The sequence below is a fragment of the Epinephelus moara genome, chromosome 2 (assembly GCF_006386435.1).
Source record: "Epinephelus moara isolate mb chromosome 2, YSFRI_EMoa_1.0, whole genome shotgun sequence".
Taxonomy (NCBI): Eukaryota; Metazoa; Chordata; class Actinopteri; order Perciformes; family Serranidae; genus Epinephelus; species Epinephelus moara.
Window position 1 is genome coordinate 16,262,039 of NC_065507.1, and position 19,051 is coordinate 16,281,089.

The 19,051-nt window shown below is 41.2% G+C and overlaps 1 protein-coding gene and 11 non-coding genes across 14 annotated transcripts in view; 3 read left to right on the top strand and 9 right to left on the bottom strand.

Annotated features, from left to right (window-relative positions):
• The window catches only part of LOC126405259 (cytoplasmic dynein 2 heavy chain 1), a 145,615-nt gene that overhangs the window by 80,708 nt on the left and 45,856 nt on the right, over positions 1-19,051 (top strand). For all 3 annotated transcript variants that reach the window (XM_050068912.1, XM_050068929.1, XM_050068921.1), the window contains one exon: positions 1,284-1,356. In XM_050068912.1, the coding sequence (XP_049924869.1) occupies positions 1,284-1,356 (73 nt within the window). The remainder of the gene's footprint in view (positions 1-1,283; positions 1,357-19,051) is intronic.
• trnam-cau (transfer RNA methionine (anticodon CAU)) lies at positions 4,980-5,052 on the bottom strand. Its single transcript has one exon. It is a non-coding gene; the product is annotated as a tRNA-Met (tRNA).
• Positions 6,320-6,392, bottom strand: trnam-cau (transfer RNA methionine (anticodon CAU)). Its single transcript has one exon. It is a non-coding gene; the product is annotated as a tRNA-Met (tRNA).
• Positions 7,287-7,359, bottom strand: trnam-cau (transfer RNA methionine (anticodon CAU)). Its single transcript has one exon. It is a non-coding gene; the product is annotated as a tRNA-Met (tRNA).
• trnaq-uug (transfer RNA glutamine (anticodon UUG)) lies at positions 9,807-9,878 on the top strand. The gene has a single exon. It is a non-coding gene; the product is annotated as a tRNA-Gln (tRNA).
• Positions 10,513-10,585, bottom strand: trnam-cau (transfer RNA methionine (anticodon CAU)). Its single transcript has one exon. It is a non-coding gene; the product is annotated as a tRNA-Met (tRNA).
• Positions 11,063-11,135, bottom strand: trnam-cau (transfer RNA methionine (anticodon CAU)). Its single transcript has one exon. It is a non-coding gene; the product is annotated as a tRNA-Met (tRNA).
• trnam-cau (transfer RNA methionine (anticodon CAU)) lies at positions 13,083-13,155 on the bottom strand. The gene has a single exon. It is a non-coding gene; the product is annotated as a tRNA-Met (tRNA).
• Positions 14,520-14,591, top strand: trnaq-uug (transfer RNA glutamine (anticodon UUG)). Its single transcript has one exon. It is a non-coding gene; the product is annotated as a tRNA-Gln (tRNA).
• On the bottom strand, positions 15,395-15,467 carry trnam-cau (transfer RNA methionine (anticodon CAU)). Its single transcript has one exon. It is a non-coding gene; the product is annotated as a tRNA-Met (tRNA).
• trnam-cau (transfer RNA methionine (anticodon CAU)) lies at positions 16,300-16,372 on the bottom strand. The gene has a single exon. It is a non-coding gene; the product is annotated as a tRNA-Met (tRNA).
• Positions 17,651-17,723, bottom strand: trnam-cau (transfer RNA methionine (anticodon CAU)). Its single transcript has one exon. It is a non-coding gene; the product is annotated as a tRNA-Met (tRNA).

A 19,051-nucleotide genomic window follows, 5' to 3' on the forward strand; every position in this document is an offset into this window, starting at 1 on the left:
TTTTAGTACCAGATCTGTGTGCTAGGTACCCCAACAGAGGGGGGACCAAAAATGGGGACGGTACCGAATGGTTCCATTGGTACCATCCACAACTTTTCACAGTTGAAACAGGAAAAAAGCATACTGAACTGAAGTGAACCGTACTGCTTGGTGAAAACAGGGCTCAACTGTCTGCTATTATTTGCAGAACAGTTTTTGATAAACACTCTAAAAACTGTTTAAATTTTGTTTTTGTATATGCCACATCATTTGCATGATGATTCATCATGATTGATGTTCCACAAATCTGCATAAAATTCTTATTATATAAACAAAAAAACACCTGTATAGACTGGCATTTGTATAACATTGTGTAATATGTATGTGTGTTTATGGATATATATTTATGTATATGTATGAGCAGTTAGTATATAAGTAATATCTATATCTAAATATGTGTGTGTGTGTGTGTGTGTGTGTGTGTGTGTGTGTGTGTGTGTGTGTATATTTATTATGACTGTAAACTGATCAAGTATCCATCTCAGTGATAAATACGTCACAGTACAGAAGCTAAAGATGCTTTAACGTCCGTTTCACTGGGACTTTAAACACATAGTGCATTTGAATTTCATCAGCTGTTGGTGCCACAGCAGCATAATCAGTTTAAATGACCTGAACTCAGTTGCAGTGACGGTGACTTGGAATTTTGCACAATTCATCCACCTGTATAAAAACATGACCAAACAATTTTTCTCCAAAACAATATTAATGATGTCGTTTATCACTAAGTTCATTTACTAAATAATAAATTCAGAGACTAGGGCAGCCTTGGCAGAGGTGTGAGCTCTCTAAATCTTTTCTCATGATTACTGTGATGTCTGCAGTGACAGCCCACTAAATCTTTTATTATTATTTTTTTTCACTAAAGCAGACAAGACATTGTGATGGGAGCAGAAATGATGTTTGTGCCTTTGAGCACACCCCTTCACATGTGGTTTGAGATTGAATAAAGATTTAGCTAATCTCATTTCAAAGCATGAACAAGACGGCAGCCACTTATCACTAAAGTCAAGTATCCACACTCGACTGTCACACCAATTGACTTACTCCTTTCATTCGTGTATTGTGTTCTCATTTTTTTAAAGATCTCAAAGACTATGAATTTGAACAGTGGATGTGTATCTGAATAAGCCTTATTTTTTTGCTTTTGGATATGTGACATTTTGTTTGATATTTGTGGGATTGACCCTCTGTCTGCAAGGTTTTAATAGATATCTGTTGTGTTTTCTCTTTGCTCTCCCCAGCTGTTACTGGTTCAGGCAGTCAGACCAGACAGACTGCAGAGTGCCATGGCAGCATTTGCCACCCAGGCCCTGGGTAAGTGTTTTATATTAGGGCTTTTATTTTTTTATTATTTCAATCAATGACTCAGTACTGATGTGGACCAGAATGCGTACGAATGCAAATTTACTACTAACAAAGAAATCAACCACATTCACAACATAATTATATAGTAACCACTCTAAAAATGGGTCTCGACTTAATATTTTTCAAAGTTTTTCTTCTTTCCTTATGACTTTGCTCTCACTTGCTCAGACTAAGACCCTAAATGAGTATCACAATAATGAATATTATAGACATGTTTCACTTCTTTAAGTGTATTGCAGATATTAACGAAGAACAAACCAACAAATTAAGTGAAGCCCTTCTTTGTACAAAGCAACAGGAATTTGATGAGCTCTCTAAAGATGTGAAAAACGTGACTTTTGTTTGTTCTGATAAAGCTTCAGTAAATATTTGCCTGTCTGAATTTGAGTGTGATTACTCTGAGTAACGAGCTGCAAACATCAAAAATGACGAGATCCTCCTTTACCCGTTTTGGAAAGACTACTTTACTTCTGCACACTCATTCTGCTCTACAGAAACATGCTTTGTTTCTCACAAGCACCTTCTACCTTCACATTCCACTCAAACAAAATATTCTAAGACAAGGCTTTTATTCTGAATGTCTGAGCATTACTTGTCCACTTCTCGTCAACGGTGAGATTTCACGAAAGTCCTCTCCACCCTTTCTCTTTGTGTGCCTTCCATCGCTGTGAGAACGCCACTGTCCTTGAGTAAATGCCACATACACAAACACATACACACACTTCTCTGTTCTCTTTTCCTGTTGTCTCTCTGTCTCGAACACACACACGCACACGCACACACACACACACACACACACACACACACACACACACACACACACACAGAGTAATGATGTTGCTAGAGAGTGGTTAGTTTATTGTGCTTAATGAGCCCATTCATTCAGTCCAGATAATCCTAATGGTGTGTTGGCTTTTGACTGCAATATCTGGGACGCTGCTAATTGATGTCAGGTGAAACTAATATGCAGGTGTTAAAGTATGTGTATGAAACCAATTTTCAGTGGTGTACGCTGTGTGACAAGACATGCTAATTGACTTCTGGTGTTATTAGGTTCATAGGTTCTGCTTTTATTGGCAAAGTAGGATTGTTTTGTTTGTGTGAGAAAAAGCATGTACAATATGTCAGCTTTGTGTGTGTGTGTGTGTGTGTGTGTGTGTGTGTGTGTGTGTGTGTGTGTGTGTGTGTGTGTGTGTGTGTGTGTGTGTGTTCTTGGACATTTTTGAGCTGCTTATGATCCAGTTAATTACTAATGCCAAAAGTAATTTTCCAGAAAATTTAGCTTGTAGGTAAAAAAACAACAACAACAAACAAACAAAACAAACAAAAAAAGAGGAAAAAGGAGTTGCTACTCTGATTAAATATAGAAAATGTACAAAATAAACCATGTGGAACATATTATATATAACACAACAACACACAGCCTGAGCTGCCTAATATGAAACTCTTCTTTCACAGTAAATTCTTGGTTGTCCAAATGTTTTCACAATGTTTTCCCTAGTCGCTATTTCTAATATACTGTTATGAAGGTTAATATCAATCAAGAACAAGAACACAGTTATTATTTACTTTACTTTCTGGTCCAGCCCCTGCCTTTAACAGTCATACAATATACCAAATACACACATGCATTTTAAAAAGCCTAACTGGGTGTGTTAACCTTGGGGAACTCTATCTGCTTTGGATGTCAGCACCTTTGTCATATGAATATTCATTAATGAACAAACAATAACTCAAGGCCAAACATTCCATATTTTAATGAGAAAATCCACCCCAAAGTATAATTTACATTTTGCTGTTCCAATCGCTTTTGACAGTAAAGTAAACCTGTGTGAGACTATGATGTCATCAGGTAACAGTGGTCCAGTGATATGTCATTTTTTAAGCTGTGGGCAGATAATCGTTGTTACATATGAGCAAGACTGAGAGTCTAAGGGGACGATCACACAGAAATGAGACGCTAGAAACACGGACGCTTCAAAGACGCTTGAAACGCTGGAAGTGCTTATTCAATGCACGCTAGACAAAAAAAAAAACAGCGAGGAGCGCCTGTGGAGCGGGGGTGCTTGCGCAACACACACACACACACACACACACACACACAGGGGTGCTTGCGCAACACACACACACACACACACACACACACACACACACACACACACACACACACTTGTCATCTCCCTATGTCTCCCCTTGAATACAGTGTTTCCCTCAAAGACAGTAGAGACAGTAGCTTACATGAAACTATCACGAGCTCACATCCGACTTTGTTTATATAGCACTTTTCATACATAAAAATACAACACAAAAACTGTGAACTACGAAATAAGGTCACCAGCCCTCTCATAAATCCCACTGTCTGAATGTTAACTAGCTGCTACGACGATGATATGCTAGCTAGCTAGCATATTATCGTCGTCGTCAATTACATTGTACTCACCAGACGAATTCGTTGTGCTGCTCACACAGCTCCATGCGTGTCTCCTCCTGTGTTTGTTCGAGTACTGAGGTGTGTGTGTGTTGTATAGTTCTTCAAAATCAAATATTGTCAGGATAAATTTCTCGTCTTCGGATTGCATTGTGTTGTCTGTCGCTCGTAACTGCCGTACACTGCTGTAACTGACCAGACTGCCATAACTGCCACAACAAAACAGGAATGAGGATTTGATTGGCTGCCTGGGCCAATGACGATAATGACGAATGGTGCAACTGGCGTCTGACGCTCAAAAAGTTGAAAATATTTTAACTTTTCAGTGCCTACGCGTGTTTAAAAAGAAGCATCTATAAGAACGCGCGTCTAAAAAGACGCCGGAAAAACATCCGTCTAAAAAGACACTTGAACGCCGGTCAAACGCGCGGTATCATAGGAAAACAATGGTTTTACTGGCGTTGCGTTTCTAGCGTCTCATTTCTGTTTGATCGCCCCCTAAGGTAACACTAGCAGCTCTGAGAAAGAAAGGTTTACTCTGTTACCGTAGTTGACCATGTTAGTATGCTAACATTTGCTAATTAGCCCTACACACACAATTCATCTGAGGCTGATGGCAACGTTGGTTAGTTCTGCAGGTAATTGTTAATAAACGACAAATCCAATTTCTGACCTGATAATGGCATTACATGGAAAGTCAAGGGATCATCAAAGTTAATTTAGTTTATACTGACGAGGACATGAATGTCTGGATCGTTTATAGCAATTGTCCAGTATTTGTGGAGACATTTCACCCAGTTTGTACCTCATGATGGCATAAGAATCAGAATTTAGTGTCTGAATGTCATGACAGTTCATCCAATTCTTCCAATATCCAATATTTCAGTCTGGACCAAAGTGGTGGACTGACCGACCAACAGACTGCATTGCCATCCATAGAGCCATGCCGCTATCATGGCTAGAAATAAAACAACTGATGTAATGTATTGGAGCTAATTCACAGACACATTCCATGATAAGGCTTTTAAATTCACAGTAAAACAACAACTAAACAAACATAATCTGAGGACGGTGTCCAGACCAAACAATGGGCATCACACAGTATATGCTGTAGTTGTCCCACTGTGATTTTAATAAAAACACCTGCCCCGTGTGAGGTTCGAACTCACGGCCTTCAGATTATGAGACTGACGCGCTGCCTACTGCGCCAACGAGGCTTTGAAATTAAGTAAAAATATTGAAAAAATGAAAACAAAAATCAACATTCAATTTGTATACATACATAACAATGTATTTGAACTACAAGGTGTCGAAATAAAGGTTACAATCAACCTGATATTCCCAGGTTGACATGACAAAACCATGACAAAGCCATGACAAAGACGGATGTGACACTGGTTGAGGGAAGAAAAAAAACAAGAATACAATGGTATATGGCAGTCAGTCAAGTGAGTGATGAATGTATGTGCATGGATGAGTGAGAGGTATGGTACACAATTTTGAACCTCATTGTGGTGTAATGGGGAATGTCAGGGGACCATAAAAGCCATTAGAATCTAGTGTCTTAATGTCATGACAGTTCATCCAATATGATATATCAGTCTAGACCAAAGTGGTGGACTGACTGACTAACAGACTGCATTTCCATCCATGGAGCTATGGTGGCTAAACATAAACTGATGTAATGTATTTTGGGCTAATTCACAGTCCCTTATCATGACATGGCTTTAATATTCACAGTAAAAAAAGAAAAAACAGCAACTAAACAAGCAAAATTTAAAGATGATATTCAGACCAAACAACCAAACCATGACATAGAGGGATGTGACACAGGTTGAGGGAAGAAAAAAAATGAGAATACAATGGTATATGGCAGTCAGTCAAGTGAGTGATGAATGTATGTGCATGGATGAATGAGAGGTATGGTGTCAGGGTGCTGGATAGCATAAAGCAAACAAAGATGAGCAGGAGAGATGCTGGACTCGGGGCAGTCCTCTAACCCTTAAGGCAGTCAAAAAAAAAATAAACTAATGTATGAAGGTAACATTTTCAACGTTACAAACCAATGTGCAGAAAAAGTTGACATGCGATTTTAGAGTTGATAAACGACCCCCATCCCTAGTCTCAGGTTCCAACAACAACTTATAATTTGAGTTTTTGATTCTTATGCTGAACCAGTAGTTCTTCAGTCCTAGTGCTTTACTACATACTCAATTATTTCACAATAATGATGCAGATTAGTATGTTTCCTCTTCACTGTATTTTATAAGATGCCCAAAAATACATATACTTCTCTATATTACATTATTATTATATACATTTTCACAGGGAAGCTGCCTCATGGGAGGCCTCTGTAAGATTCTTTGATTTTCTGGCATCTGTTGAATGTTTTTCATTCTCATGCAGCTATCCCGGAATTTTGCTCTCACTAATATGAACCACGTGTGTCCACCATTGTGTTTTGTAGTCTGATTTTAAAATACCTGCCCCGTGTGAGGTTCAAACTCACGGCCTTCAGATTATGAGACTGACGTGCTGCCTACTGCGCCAACGAGGCTGTAAAAGTAGGTCAAAATATTAAATGGAAATTGAAACAATAAGCATTCAGTCTGTATACATACATAACAACAATGTATTTGAACTACAAAATGTTGACAGAAAGGTTACAATCAACCTGATATTCTCATGACCCAGCACTAAAGCCATGACAAAGAGGGATGTGACACAGGTTGAGGGAAGAAAAAAAACTATGATGATTTTGCAGTTCAAAAGAATACAATGGTATATGGCAGTCAGTCAAGTGAGTGATGAATGTATATGCATGGATGGGTGAGAGGTATGGTGTCAGGGTGCTAGATAGCAAAAAACAATACACACAAAATTCACCTGAGGCTAATGGCAACGTCGACTACTTTTGCACGTCATTGTTTATAAATGACAAATCCAATTTCGGACCTTACGATGGCACTACATGGAAAGTCAGGAGGTCAGAGTTTTTTCAGTTGATCCTGATGAGTACATGAATGTCTGGATCGATTTTCATAGCAATTGTCTAGTAGTTGTGGAGCCATTTCATTCACCACACAAGTGTGTACCTCATGATGGCATTATAGGGAATGTCAGGAGATCATGAAAGCCATTAGAATCTAGTGTCTGAATGTCGTGACAGTTCATCCAAAATAATATATCAGTCTGGACATAAGTGGTGGACTGACCGACCAACAGATTGCATTGCCATCCAAAATGCCGTTAGCATGGCTAAAAATAAAATAACTGATGGAATTCACAGCTCCTTATCATAATAAGGCTTTTATATTCACAGTAAAAAGAAAAAAGAAAAATGACAGCTAAACAAGCTAAATCTAAAGATGACGTTCAAACCAAACAGGCATTAGACAGTATATACTGTTGTCTTTCAGCATCTGTCCCACTGTGATTTTGATAAAACACCTGCCCCGTGTGAGGTTCGAACTCACGGCCTTCAGATTATGAGACTGACGCGCTGCCTACTGCGCCAACGAGGCTTTGAAAGTAGGTCATAATATTGAAAAAATGAAATAATAAACATTCAGTCTGTATACATAAATACCAACAATGTATTTGAACTACAAGATGTTGACATAAAGGATGAGTGTCATGGTGTCAGGGTGTTTGATAGCATAAAACAAACAAAGATGAGCAGGAGAGATGCTGGACTGGGCGCAGTCCTCTAACCCTTGCGATAATCACAGATACAATAACACAAGAATAATGAAAAATATATTAAAAAAAACTACTGTATGAAGGAAACATTTTCAGCTTTTCAGATAAATGTGCGCAAAAAGCTGACATACATTTTTAGAGTTGATAACACCCAGCCCTGGTCTCAGGTTCTCCCAGTTAATTCACAATTAAAGCATTTCACTGCTAGGGTTGCTTTTGTGCACTGCCTGTAGACCAAAACAAAGTGTGTCATGAGCCACTCCTCCCTCTACCTCTGCTCTCCACCCCCCACTCACCTCGTCTAGCAGTTAGCGATGTCTCGGTCTCTGCTGTGTTTAGCTATTCCCCTGCCTACTTCAATGATGATGGTACCTGTAATAAATGTAATATATTTGCTGAGAAAGAGGCGAGGCTCAGTGACTAGAAGAGCTGGTAGAAGCGCTCTATAGCTGTAAGTTACTCCAGTCGCCAGTGGCAGCCGACTCGGCTAGTGCTAACACCGGGAGCTAACGCTAACGTTCCTCCTCTTCTCCGTGAGTGAGAGTGATGTTTTAGCCTAGCGGGCAGCCGACTAGGCTAAAACATCGCTTCAGGTTAAAGTGGGAAGAAGCAGCGGGTTTATCGGGCAGCTGAGTGAAGCTGGGTGAAGTGGAGGCTGCGGAGGAAACACCGGGATGGGTTAATGTCCGGAGCTTGAGCAGCCCGCCAGGCTGCCCGCCAGGCTCGCGGGCTGCCTGCTAGGCTAAAACATCGCTCTCACTCACGGAGAAGAGTAGGAACGTTAGCATTATCTCCCGGTGTTAGCACTAGCCGGGATCCGAGTCGGCTAGAGCCCGCCAGGCTGCCCGCCTGGCTCGCAGGCTGCTCAAGCTCCAGACATTAACCCATCCCGGTGTTTCCTCCGCAGCCTCCACTTCACCCAGCTTCACTCAGCTGCCCGATAAACCCGCTGCTTCTCCCCACTTTAACCTGAAGCGATGTTTTAGCCTAGTGGGCAGCCCGCGAGCCAGCTGCCTGCTAGGCTAAAACATCGCTCTCACTCACGGAGAAGAGGAGGAACGTTAGCGTTAGCTCCCGGTGTTAGCACTAGCCAAGTCGGCTGCCACCGGCTACTGGAGTAACTTACAGCTACGCTTCTATCAGCTCTTCTAGTCACTGAGCCTCGCCTCCATCTCAGCAAATATATTACAAAAATGTAGCCTCACGGGGAGGCTACATTTTACAATGCTAATTGAAAATGTTAGCTGGGCTGCCGGGCTAACTTACTCACTTAACACAACCGTAACGCCTGACCCATTGCTGGGACCGAGCAGCTAATAACTCAGGCTCCAGACATTAACCCATCCCGGTGTTTCCTCCGCAGCCTCCACTTCACTCAGCTTCACTCAGCTGCCCGATAAACCCGCTGCTTCTTCCCACATTAACCTGAATAACAAACCAGGGCTTGGTGCTCCAGTTGGATCCAAACAGAGAGCTGGGGCTAGTTTGGAAGCTAGCGGAGGCTAACTGGCTGTGCTTCCCTCCGGTCATGCTGCGGCTAACACCTCGCCAGCCGCTCCCAGCTAGCTCCAGATTGTTATTGAGGTTAAAGTGGGAGTGGCAGCGGATCTGTGGGGCAGCTGAGTTAAGTGGAGCCTGAGGAGGAAGCACCGGTTAGCCCCGGTTTCGTTCCGCTCTCTGCCATTTAATTTCGAAAATATGCGCTGCCATTGCTCACTGGTTGTAGCCTTTTATAGGGAGGGAGGGCCAAGGGCTCCGGGGGGGGGTTCACATGAACGTACATGAACGCGCAGCCGGACCGGCTTGTAAACAATGGGCTGGAGATCAACACAGAGAGAGGGTGTGTGAGGTCATGCTATACTCCAGATGAAATTACACCTCTAGTTCTTCACATAGCAATTTTTTAATTCCTTCAATCTAGAAATGATGAATTTCGCTTATTGCTCCTTTAAGGTTTGAACTCACAACTCTTAGATTTTCGCAAGGAAACTGTCCCGACTTCAGGCCTCTGTAAGATTCTTTGTTTTTTCAGCATCAGTATTCTTTATTGTTGTTCTAAACTGTGAGGTGACATACTCTCAACTGTCAGATTATTAAGACTGACTACTGACTACTAACTGCTGCTTACTGCGTCAAGAAGCCACAAAATCTCTTGCCTTTATGGGAAAAAAACTGAGAGCATAACAATTTAGTCTGTATACTCATTAATCATCAATGCCTCTGCACACCAGAAATGGTCAAAAGAAGGCTATGATCATATTGTTTCTGTGGTTCCATGGTGTAATGGTTAGCACTCTGGACTTTGAATCCAGTGATCCGAGTTCAAGTCTCGGTGGAACCTTAATTAGAGTTGGATTGCAGAAGAAATACTTACGTATTAAAAGAGAAATGTATTGGTTACAGCTAAATTACTTGATTCCTGGCCAATAGGTGACAGACGGACTCCAAAACAAACAGACACATTGACATGACACATGACAAATCAGCTTGTGCTGGAAACATGTTTAATACACCAATCACAAGGCTAAGAAGATAAGCCCAACAAAAGAAATAGACTGTGTGTAGTAGGCACTGGTGACTATTTGTGCTTGGATGAGTGTGAGGTATGGTGTCACAGATTTATGCTGGATAGTGTAAAACAAAGATGAGCAGGAGAGATGCTGAACTGTGAGCAACTCTAGTGCAATCACCAACACACAACCAATAACAAAACACTACTGAATGACTGGTGGGATAGTGATAATGTTTCCGAATACATATACTTTTGGCAGTATGTGGTTTCAGTCTCCTCTATTCTATGTCGTTGTGAGGTGACACTTTTTCACAAGGAACCTGCCCCATGGGAGGCCTCTGTAAGATTTTTTGGCCTCTGTTGAATGTTTTTCAATCTCATGCAGCTATACTGGAATTTTGCTTTCACTAATACATACCACGTGTGTCCACCATTGTGTTTTGTAGTCTGATTTTAAAACACCTGCCTCATGTGAGGTTCGAACTCACGGCCTTCAGATTATGAGACTGACGCGTTGCCTACTGCGCCAATGAGGCTATAGAAAGTATGATAAAATATTGAAATATTGAAATGATAAACATTCAGTCTGTATACATACGTAACAACAATGTATTTGGACTACAAGATGTTGACATTAAGGTTATAATCATGACATAATCTCTCTACAGACACAGTTATTTCACATTAATGACGCTGTGTAATATGTTTCCCCTCCATTGTATTCTGTAATTTACCTTAAATGGGTGCCCCGTGTGAGGTTTGAACTCATGACCGTCAGATTATTCAGATTCACCATCAAGGCTTTAAAGGTACTATTCATGGTGTAGTCAAGTCATTGAGACTATTCATGGTATTCACAGCATACATATACTTGAGGCCTCAGTAAGATTCTTTGATTTTTCAGCATCAGTTGTATGCTTTTCATTTCTATGCAGATATACTGGCACTTTGCTTTCATTAACATGTGCCACGTGAGTCCACCATTGTGTTTTGTCATCTGTTTTAAAAACACCTGCCCCGTGTGAGGTTCGAACTCACGACCTTCAGATTATGAGACTGACGCGCTGCCTACTGCGCCAACGAGGCTTTGAAACCAGGTCAAAATATTAAAAAATTGAATAATAAACATTCATTCTGTATACATACATAAAAACAATGTATTCAAACTACACGACGTTGACATAAAGGTTACAATCAACCTAATATTCTTATGACCCAGCACTAAAGCCATGACAAAGAGGGATGTGACACAGGTTGAGGGAAGAAAAAAAACTATGATGATTTTGCAGTTCAAAAGAATACAATGGTATATGGCAGTCAGTCAAGTGAGTGATGAATGTATATGCATGGATGGGTGAGAGGTATGGTGTCAGGGTGCTGGATAGCATAAAGCAAACAAAGATGAGCAGGAGAGATGCTGGACTGGGGGCAGTCCTCTAACCCTTAAAGCTATAGTGCGTAACTTCTGTCGCCTCCCAGTGAATAATGCGTTATTACAACTAATAAGCCGGCGGCACTTCCATGTACACAGAGTAACACTCGCCACACACCGTACACAGAATAACACTCGCCAGTCGCCACACACCGTACACAGAGTAACACTCGCCAGTCGCCACACACCGTACACAGAGTAACACTCGCCACACACCGTGTACACAGAGTAACACTCGCTTTGCACCGTGTACACAGAGTAACACTCGCTTCACACCGTGTACACAATGCTACACAACATGGCGAACACCAGGCTGCTAACATTACATTACATTCATAGCACCATTTCCAAGAAAATAATAAAGTACAAGGTCCAGTACATGTAACAGCAACACATACTACTCATAATATAATTATAAACCTAGTCACTTACTTATCCAACAGCAGCAAGGCAACATCCGTGTCTGCCCTCAGCCCAATTTTTTCCTTCAGGGCTCTCCACCGAGGAAAAGCAACGCCAATACAAATCCTTGTTTGCCTTCTCCATCAGTCACTTTCCTTCTTTGCTAATAGAACTTCAGCCGAACGTCCAGGCTTTTTCTTTGTGGTAGGATCCACTTCAGAACCGTGTCTCGGCCACTTCTCCGCCATGTTGCTTTCTCTTTCTACCTGCGCTCTACCTCTTGCTATGACACTCTCCGCTCTTCCTCCCCCTCCCTTCTTGTTGTGAGGAAGCATTTCCTGAGCGCCAGTGCAGGAATGTCGCCGGTTGACACGCAAACTAAAAATGATATATATTGAAAAATACCGCGAGATGTTAGAGCAGACCTTATCGGCTTAATCAGCATTGTGTCATCTCCTCTAGTAGTGGCTTGGGTGAAACAGACATTTACGGACCTGTAGAAGTTACGCACTATAGCTTTAAGGCACAGATACAATAACACAGGAATAAAAAAAACTACAGTATAAAGGTAACGTCTTCAGTGTTCCAAAAAATGTGCACAAAAAGTTAATGACGACACCCATCCCTAGTCTCAGGTTCCAACTACAACTTTTAACTTGAGTTTTTGATTCTTATCCCACACCAATGGTTCTTGAGTCATAGTTCTTCACTACATACCCAGAAATCACAAGGCTAAGAAGATAACCACAACAAAATAAATAATAGTGGAGAGCATGTAGTAGTCACATCAGTGGTGAATATGTGTGCTTGGATAAACAAGAGGTATGGTGTCACAGATTTATGCTGGATAGCTTAAAACAAACAAAGCTGAGTAGGAGAGATGCTGAACTGAGATCAGCTGAAGTGCAATCACAGACACACAACCAATAACAAAACACTACTGAATGACTGGTGGCGATAATGTTTCCAGATACATATACTTACAGCAGTACGGGGTTTCAGTCTCCTCTATTCTGTGTCGTTGTGAGGTGACACTTTTTCATGAGGAAGCTGCCTCATGGGAGGCCTGTAAGATTCTTTGATTTTCTGGCATCTGTTGAATGTTTTTAATTTTTATACAGATATACTGGAATTTTGATCTCACTAGCATGTACCACGTGTGTCCACCATTGTGTTTTGTAGTCCGATTTTAAAACAGCTGCCCCGTGTGAGGTTTGAACTCACGGCCTTCAGATTATGAGACTGACGCGCTGCCTACTGCGCCAACGAGGCTGTAAAAGTAGGTCAAAATATTAAATGGAAATTGAAACAATAAGCATTCAGTCTGTATACATACATAACAACAATGTATTTGAACTACAAGATGTTGACAGAAAGGTTACAATCAACCTGATATTCTCATCACCCAGCCGTTTACTACTGAATTGCAGGTTACGACGTACGTCAATAGGCAACGTCATCGGTGTGCACCGCATCAGCGTACGTCATCCATCTGCGCCACCATAGGTAGCTTGCTGACCTGGAAGTTGCAGTTCCTCCACAATTTCCTTCCATGCAGCGTCTTTTTTCTCGCAGTCATGATAGCAGCTGGAGGAAACATCAAATAAACAAGGCTTCTGCTGCCACAGCTCCACCAAACTTTCCTCTTTCTGGGAGTTCCACAGACTTCTTTTTGTTTGTTTTATCTCCATGGCAAGCGATCATTTGTTTGGGTTTAGCGCTGGTGTCGCGGTGACCGTTGTGTCATTTCGTGCTGCAATTTTGTTGGTTGATTAGTAGACGTAGGTCGTAGCAGCTGTCACACCGAGAGGTAGTCATCCTAAATTTCTGACACTGTCAGAATTTTATCTCAGCTTATCTTTGGTCGCAAGACGTTGACAACGGCCGTCCTTGAACCTGTCTCACAGTGCGACGTAAGACCACCGTTTTAGAGCCACGACCAAAGATATCGCCACGTTTCTCCCACGATGGCCATCTTTCGTCTGGGACAGTCCAAAATCGCACAGTGTATACCGGCCATAAGGCACAGACACAATAACACAAGAATAATGAAAAATATAAAAAGAAACTACTGTATAAAGGTAACGTTTTCAGCGTTTCAAAAAGAATGTGCACAAAAAGTTGACAGTTGTTTTTAGAGTTGATAACACCCAGCCCTGGTCTCAGGTTCCAACTACAACTTTTAATTTGAGTTTTTGATTCTTATGGCGAACCAGTTGTTCTTCAGTCCTAGTACTTTACTACATACGCAGTTGTTTCACAATAATGATGTGGAGTAATATGCTTCCTCCTCACTGTATTCTATAATTTGCTTGAAAAGGCTGCTCTGTGTGAGGTTTGAACTCACGAAGCTTAGATTTTCACGAGGAAACTGCCCGACTTCAGGCCTCTGTAAGATTCTTTGATTTTTCAGCATCAGTATTCCTTATTGTTGTTCTAAATTTTGAGGTGACATATTCTCAACCGTCAGATTATTAAGACTACTGACTACTGCTTACTGCGCCAAGAAGCCACAAAATCTCTTGCCTTTATGGGAAAAAACTGAAAGCATAACAATTTAGTCTGTATACTCATTAACATCAGTGTATGTTTACACCAAAAATAGTCATACAACGGCTATGATTTCTGTTGTCTGTGGTTCCATGGTGTAATGGTTAGCATTCTGGACTTTGAATCCAGTGATCTGAGTTCAAGTCTCGGTGGAACCTTAATTAGAGTTGGATTGCAGAAGAAATACTTACATTAATATATGGGTTAAAGCTGAATAAATTGATTCCTGGCCACTAGGTGCTAGACAAACTCCAAAACAAACAGATACAATTGAGTTATCAAACAAATTATTGGCTTGAATCATGTTTAATACACCAAATAGAGAGGTAAAATTGCTCTTTTTGTTAATGGAGTCTGGTGGCTCTCAAGAGAGCATGGATAAATTATATTTTCAGTTCATTTCTCTGAATACTGAAAGCAGTTCCAAAATTGACCTTTAAAAGGTTATCTAAAAGTATTTTCATACTCAAGGAAATCACAAGGCTAAGAAGATAACCCCAACAAAAGAAGTAATAGTAAAGTGGATGTAGTAGTCACATTAGTCAGTGGTAAATATGTGTGCTTGGATGACCATGAGGTATGGTGTCACAGATTTATGCTGGATATCTTAAAACAAACAAAGCTGAGCAGGAGAGATGCTGAACTGAGATCAGCTGAAGTGCAATCACCAACACACAATGAATAACAAAACACTACTGAATGACTGGTGGCGTAGTGATAACGTTTCCAAGTACATATGCTTTTGGCAGTTTGTAGTTTGTGTTTCCTCTATTCTGTGTCGTTGTGAGGTGACACTTTTTCACGAGGAAACTGCCTGACTTGAGGCCTCTGTAAGATTCTTTTATTTATCAGCATCAGTTACATGTTTTTCATTTTTATGTAGATATACTGGAATTTTGCTCTCACAGGCATGTACCACATGTGTCCACCATTGTGTTTTGTAGTCTGATTTTAAAACAGCTGCCCCATGTGAGGTTCGAACTCACGGCCTTCAGATTATGAGACTGACGCGCTGCCTACTGCGCCAACGAGGCTCTGAAATAGGCATGAAATATGGAAAATGAGAATACAATGGTATATGGCAGTCAGTCAAGTGAGTGATGGATGTATGTGCATGGATGAGTGAGAGGTATGGTGTCAGGGTGCTGGATAGCATAAAGCAAACAAAGATGAGCAGGAGAGATGCTGGACTTGGGGCAGTCCTCTCACCTTTAAGGCAATCACGGATACAGTAATACAAGAATAATGAAAAATATAAAAAGAAACTCCTGTATGAAGGTAACATTTTCAGTGTTTCAAAAACAAAAAAAAAGTGCACAAAAACTTGACCTACGTTTTTAGAGTTGATAAATGACATCCAGCCCTGGTCTCAGGTTCCAACTACAACTTTTAATTTGAGTTTTTGATTCTTATGCTGAACCAGTAGTTCTTCAGTCCTATTACTTTACTACATACCCAGTTAATTCACAATAATGACGCTGAGTAATATGTTTCCACTTTACTGTATTCTATAATTTGCCTTAACTGTGTGCCCCGTGTGAGGTTTGAACTCACAACTCTTAGATTTACTCACGAGCTTCAAATTATTCAGATGTGCCATTGAGGCTTAAAATGTTCTATTTATGGTGCAGTCAAGTCCTTGAGACTATTCATGGTATTTACAGCATACATATACTTTTGAAAGTATGTGGTTTCAGTCTCCTCTATTCTATGTTTTTGTGAGGTGACACATTTCCACGAAGAAACTACCAACTTCAGGCCTCTGAAAGATTGATTTTTCAGCATCAGTTATATGTTTTTCCATTTTTCACTTATATGTACCATGTGTGTCCTCCATTGTGTTTTGTAGTGCAATTTTAAAACAGCTGCCCCGTGTGAGGCTTGGACTCACGACCTTCAGATTATGAGACTGACGCGCTGCCTACTGTGCCAACGAGGCTTTGAAATTGTGAATTTATGATTAAGAGGAGTTGTCACGTTTGCAATTGTGAAGTGACTTGATATTTCGTGTGCTGTTTAATGTGGCAACTTGACTTTTAATCTAAGTGTTCTTCAATGCAACACTGTAGTAATGTTACTGTATTGTCCACAAAGAATGTGCACAAATGACAGTGACACACTGCCTACTTCTTGTAAGCCCACATGGATGAGTAGTCTTAAAACTGTTCTGTTCCTTCTGTTCCTTCTTTATTCCTCCCTTGTAATTTACACAGAACCAAACAGTGGCGGCATCATTCCACTCCAGTGTGTGATTTTAAATAGCATCCCGGCATCGTGGAATTAGGTGTGACGGGTGTGAAATTTAACACAACGGCCTCAGCCTCTAGTGTGACATACAACATATGTGTCGGCAGCAATTTCTAAACCTTCTCTCTTATATGGTGGCTGATCTTGTCTTCTACTCAGAGGCAAGGAGCACCCGAACCTCATTGTTTTCCTAATTGAGGAACATTTACAGAAGCTGAGTTTTAAATCTCCCGTGATGTGTCACACATCTAACACATCGTCAAAATGTCACACCCATCATGCTCATGCCACCATCCTGCTGGCTGTTCTGTTTTTACAGATGCCATTTTGGCACTGAACTACCTCCTGTGACTGATTAAGGTGAGACAACTCTGTCCCCCCATTCCGCAATTGTACCTTATATACAGAAAAGCGAGGCAGCATAATGGCGCTATATTCCCACCTTTAACAGGCAGTGTAAAAGGGGCTTATCAGTCCATCGATTTTTTGCGTAGTATCCAGGGACAGGTAGTGGTGGCATAAGGCTAAGCAAGGTAATCCAGACACCTCTCTCCCTAGTTATGTCTTTCAGCTCCTCCTTCTCAGGCCAGATGAGATGTAGAATGTCTCCAATGTGTTCTAGGTCTACCCCAGGGTTTCCTACCAGTTAAATGAGCCCGAAAACTTCCAAACGAAGGTGATCATGAGGCATTCTGTAAGATGTCTGGACCGCCTAGTACCTGTACTCCAAGCAACTTTACCTTTACTCATGAACTAAACCTTGAGATATTTAATATTCCTTTACCTAGAGCAGCAACTCACTCCCAACCTGGAGGAAACACTCCAGTCTTTTTCAGAGAACCACTGAGTCAGATTTGGAGGCGTTGACATCCCAACTGCTTTACCCTCAACTGCAAACCAGCCCATTGCCCAAGGTCGTGGATTATTGAGGCCAGTGGAGCCATATCATCTTCGGAGATTTTAAAACACATGCCCCGTGTGAGGCTTGAACTCACGACCTTCAGATTATGAGACTGACGCGCTGCCAACTGCGCCAACGAGGCTACAAAAACTGCCCCAATCATGGAGGGAAAAAAAATTAAAAGGATAACATTTTAGTCTCTACACTCAATTACAGTAATATATCCATGACAATCTATCAAAAAGTCAAAACAGTCAAGCAATACATCAAGACAAAAACTGTCAACTGTATGTTGGTGCTAGAGGTAAATTAAAGGGAACACCAAAGTTAATAGGATTCATTCCCTGAGACCCATGAATGTTTCTACCAGATTCAAAGGCAGTTCTTCAATAGTTGTTAAGATTCGTCAGACTGGATCAAACCACCTGGCCGACATTACCATACTGCTTGTGTGGTTAAAAACTGCTCGTGGTTTTCATGTACAAGTTCAGCCTCGGACAGACCAATACTCCATTATTACACTGCATTATTTTTGCTTTTGACAGCATGTTGTTGTATGAATAAATCTCTGCAGCCTCTCTCCTGTGAGGCTCAAATGTCCAATTTTCAGATTTTGGGACTGACGCACTACCTTTTGGCTGATGAGGCTGTAAGGTGAAAATCCGTATAATGAACAATGCTCTCTAACACTTTATGTGCCCACAGCAATGTGACGTCAATATTGACACCATGTGGTGTGTCACTTCTTTAGTGTGTTTCATGACTTCAAAAGGTGCCCTGCATGAGGCTTCAACTGGAGACCTTCAGAATATGCGGCTGAGGCACTGCCTGCTTCACTAATGAGACCTTGAAAATGAGTAGATATGTCACAGTGACAAAAATAGCTCAACTTGTTTTCTTGAACCAAAATCCTCTACGGTTTTTTTTCCTCTGGAATTTAGTGAAGCATTTTTTCTCAACTCTCAAAGTGTTTCACCAATTTTGTTAATAGGACATTCAAAAGAGCCCCAGAGGAAAAGAAGTGGTTGCGAAAAAGGATGGAAGGGAGAAGATATAGACAGAAAGGGAGACAGCACTTTGGTGAGCCAGAATACTCTGACTGCCTTGCTTCCTACTGATAGCAAAAGCTCTATTCACTGAAACTCAGTGTCAGCTGTTGTGCAGCTGCTCCAGAGTGCTAATTATAATACTTGCTCACTGAGGGGCACACTCTAGCCTTTGTGTGTGCCTATCTGTATATCGCTGTTTGTGGGTGTCCATCAGCCCATCTCTCCATCTTTGATGGCGCATATTATAATTGCACCTCACTGATTGTGTAGTAACTTTCTCCATTCATTCATCTTTTTGTTTCCACACAATTAGTTTTCTTTGAATGACCTGACCCAGATGACACTTAAACTCACAGCCTTCAGATAGTGAGACCAACACACTAACTACTACGCCAAGCCCAACAAGGTTGTGAATGCTTTT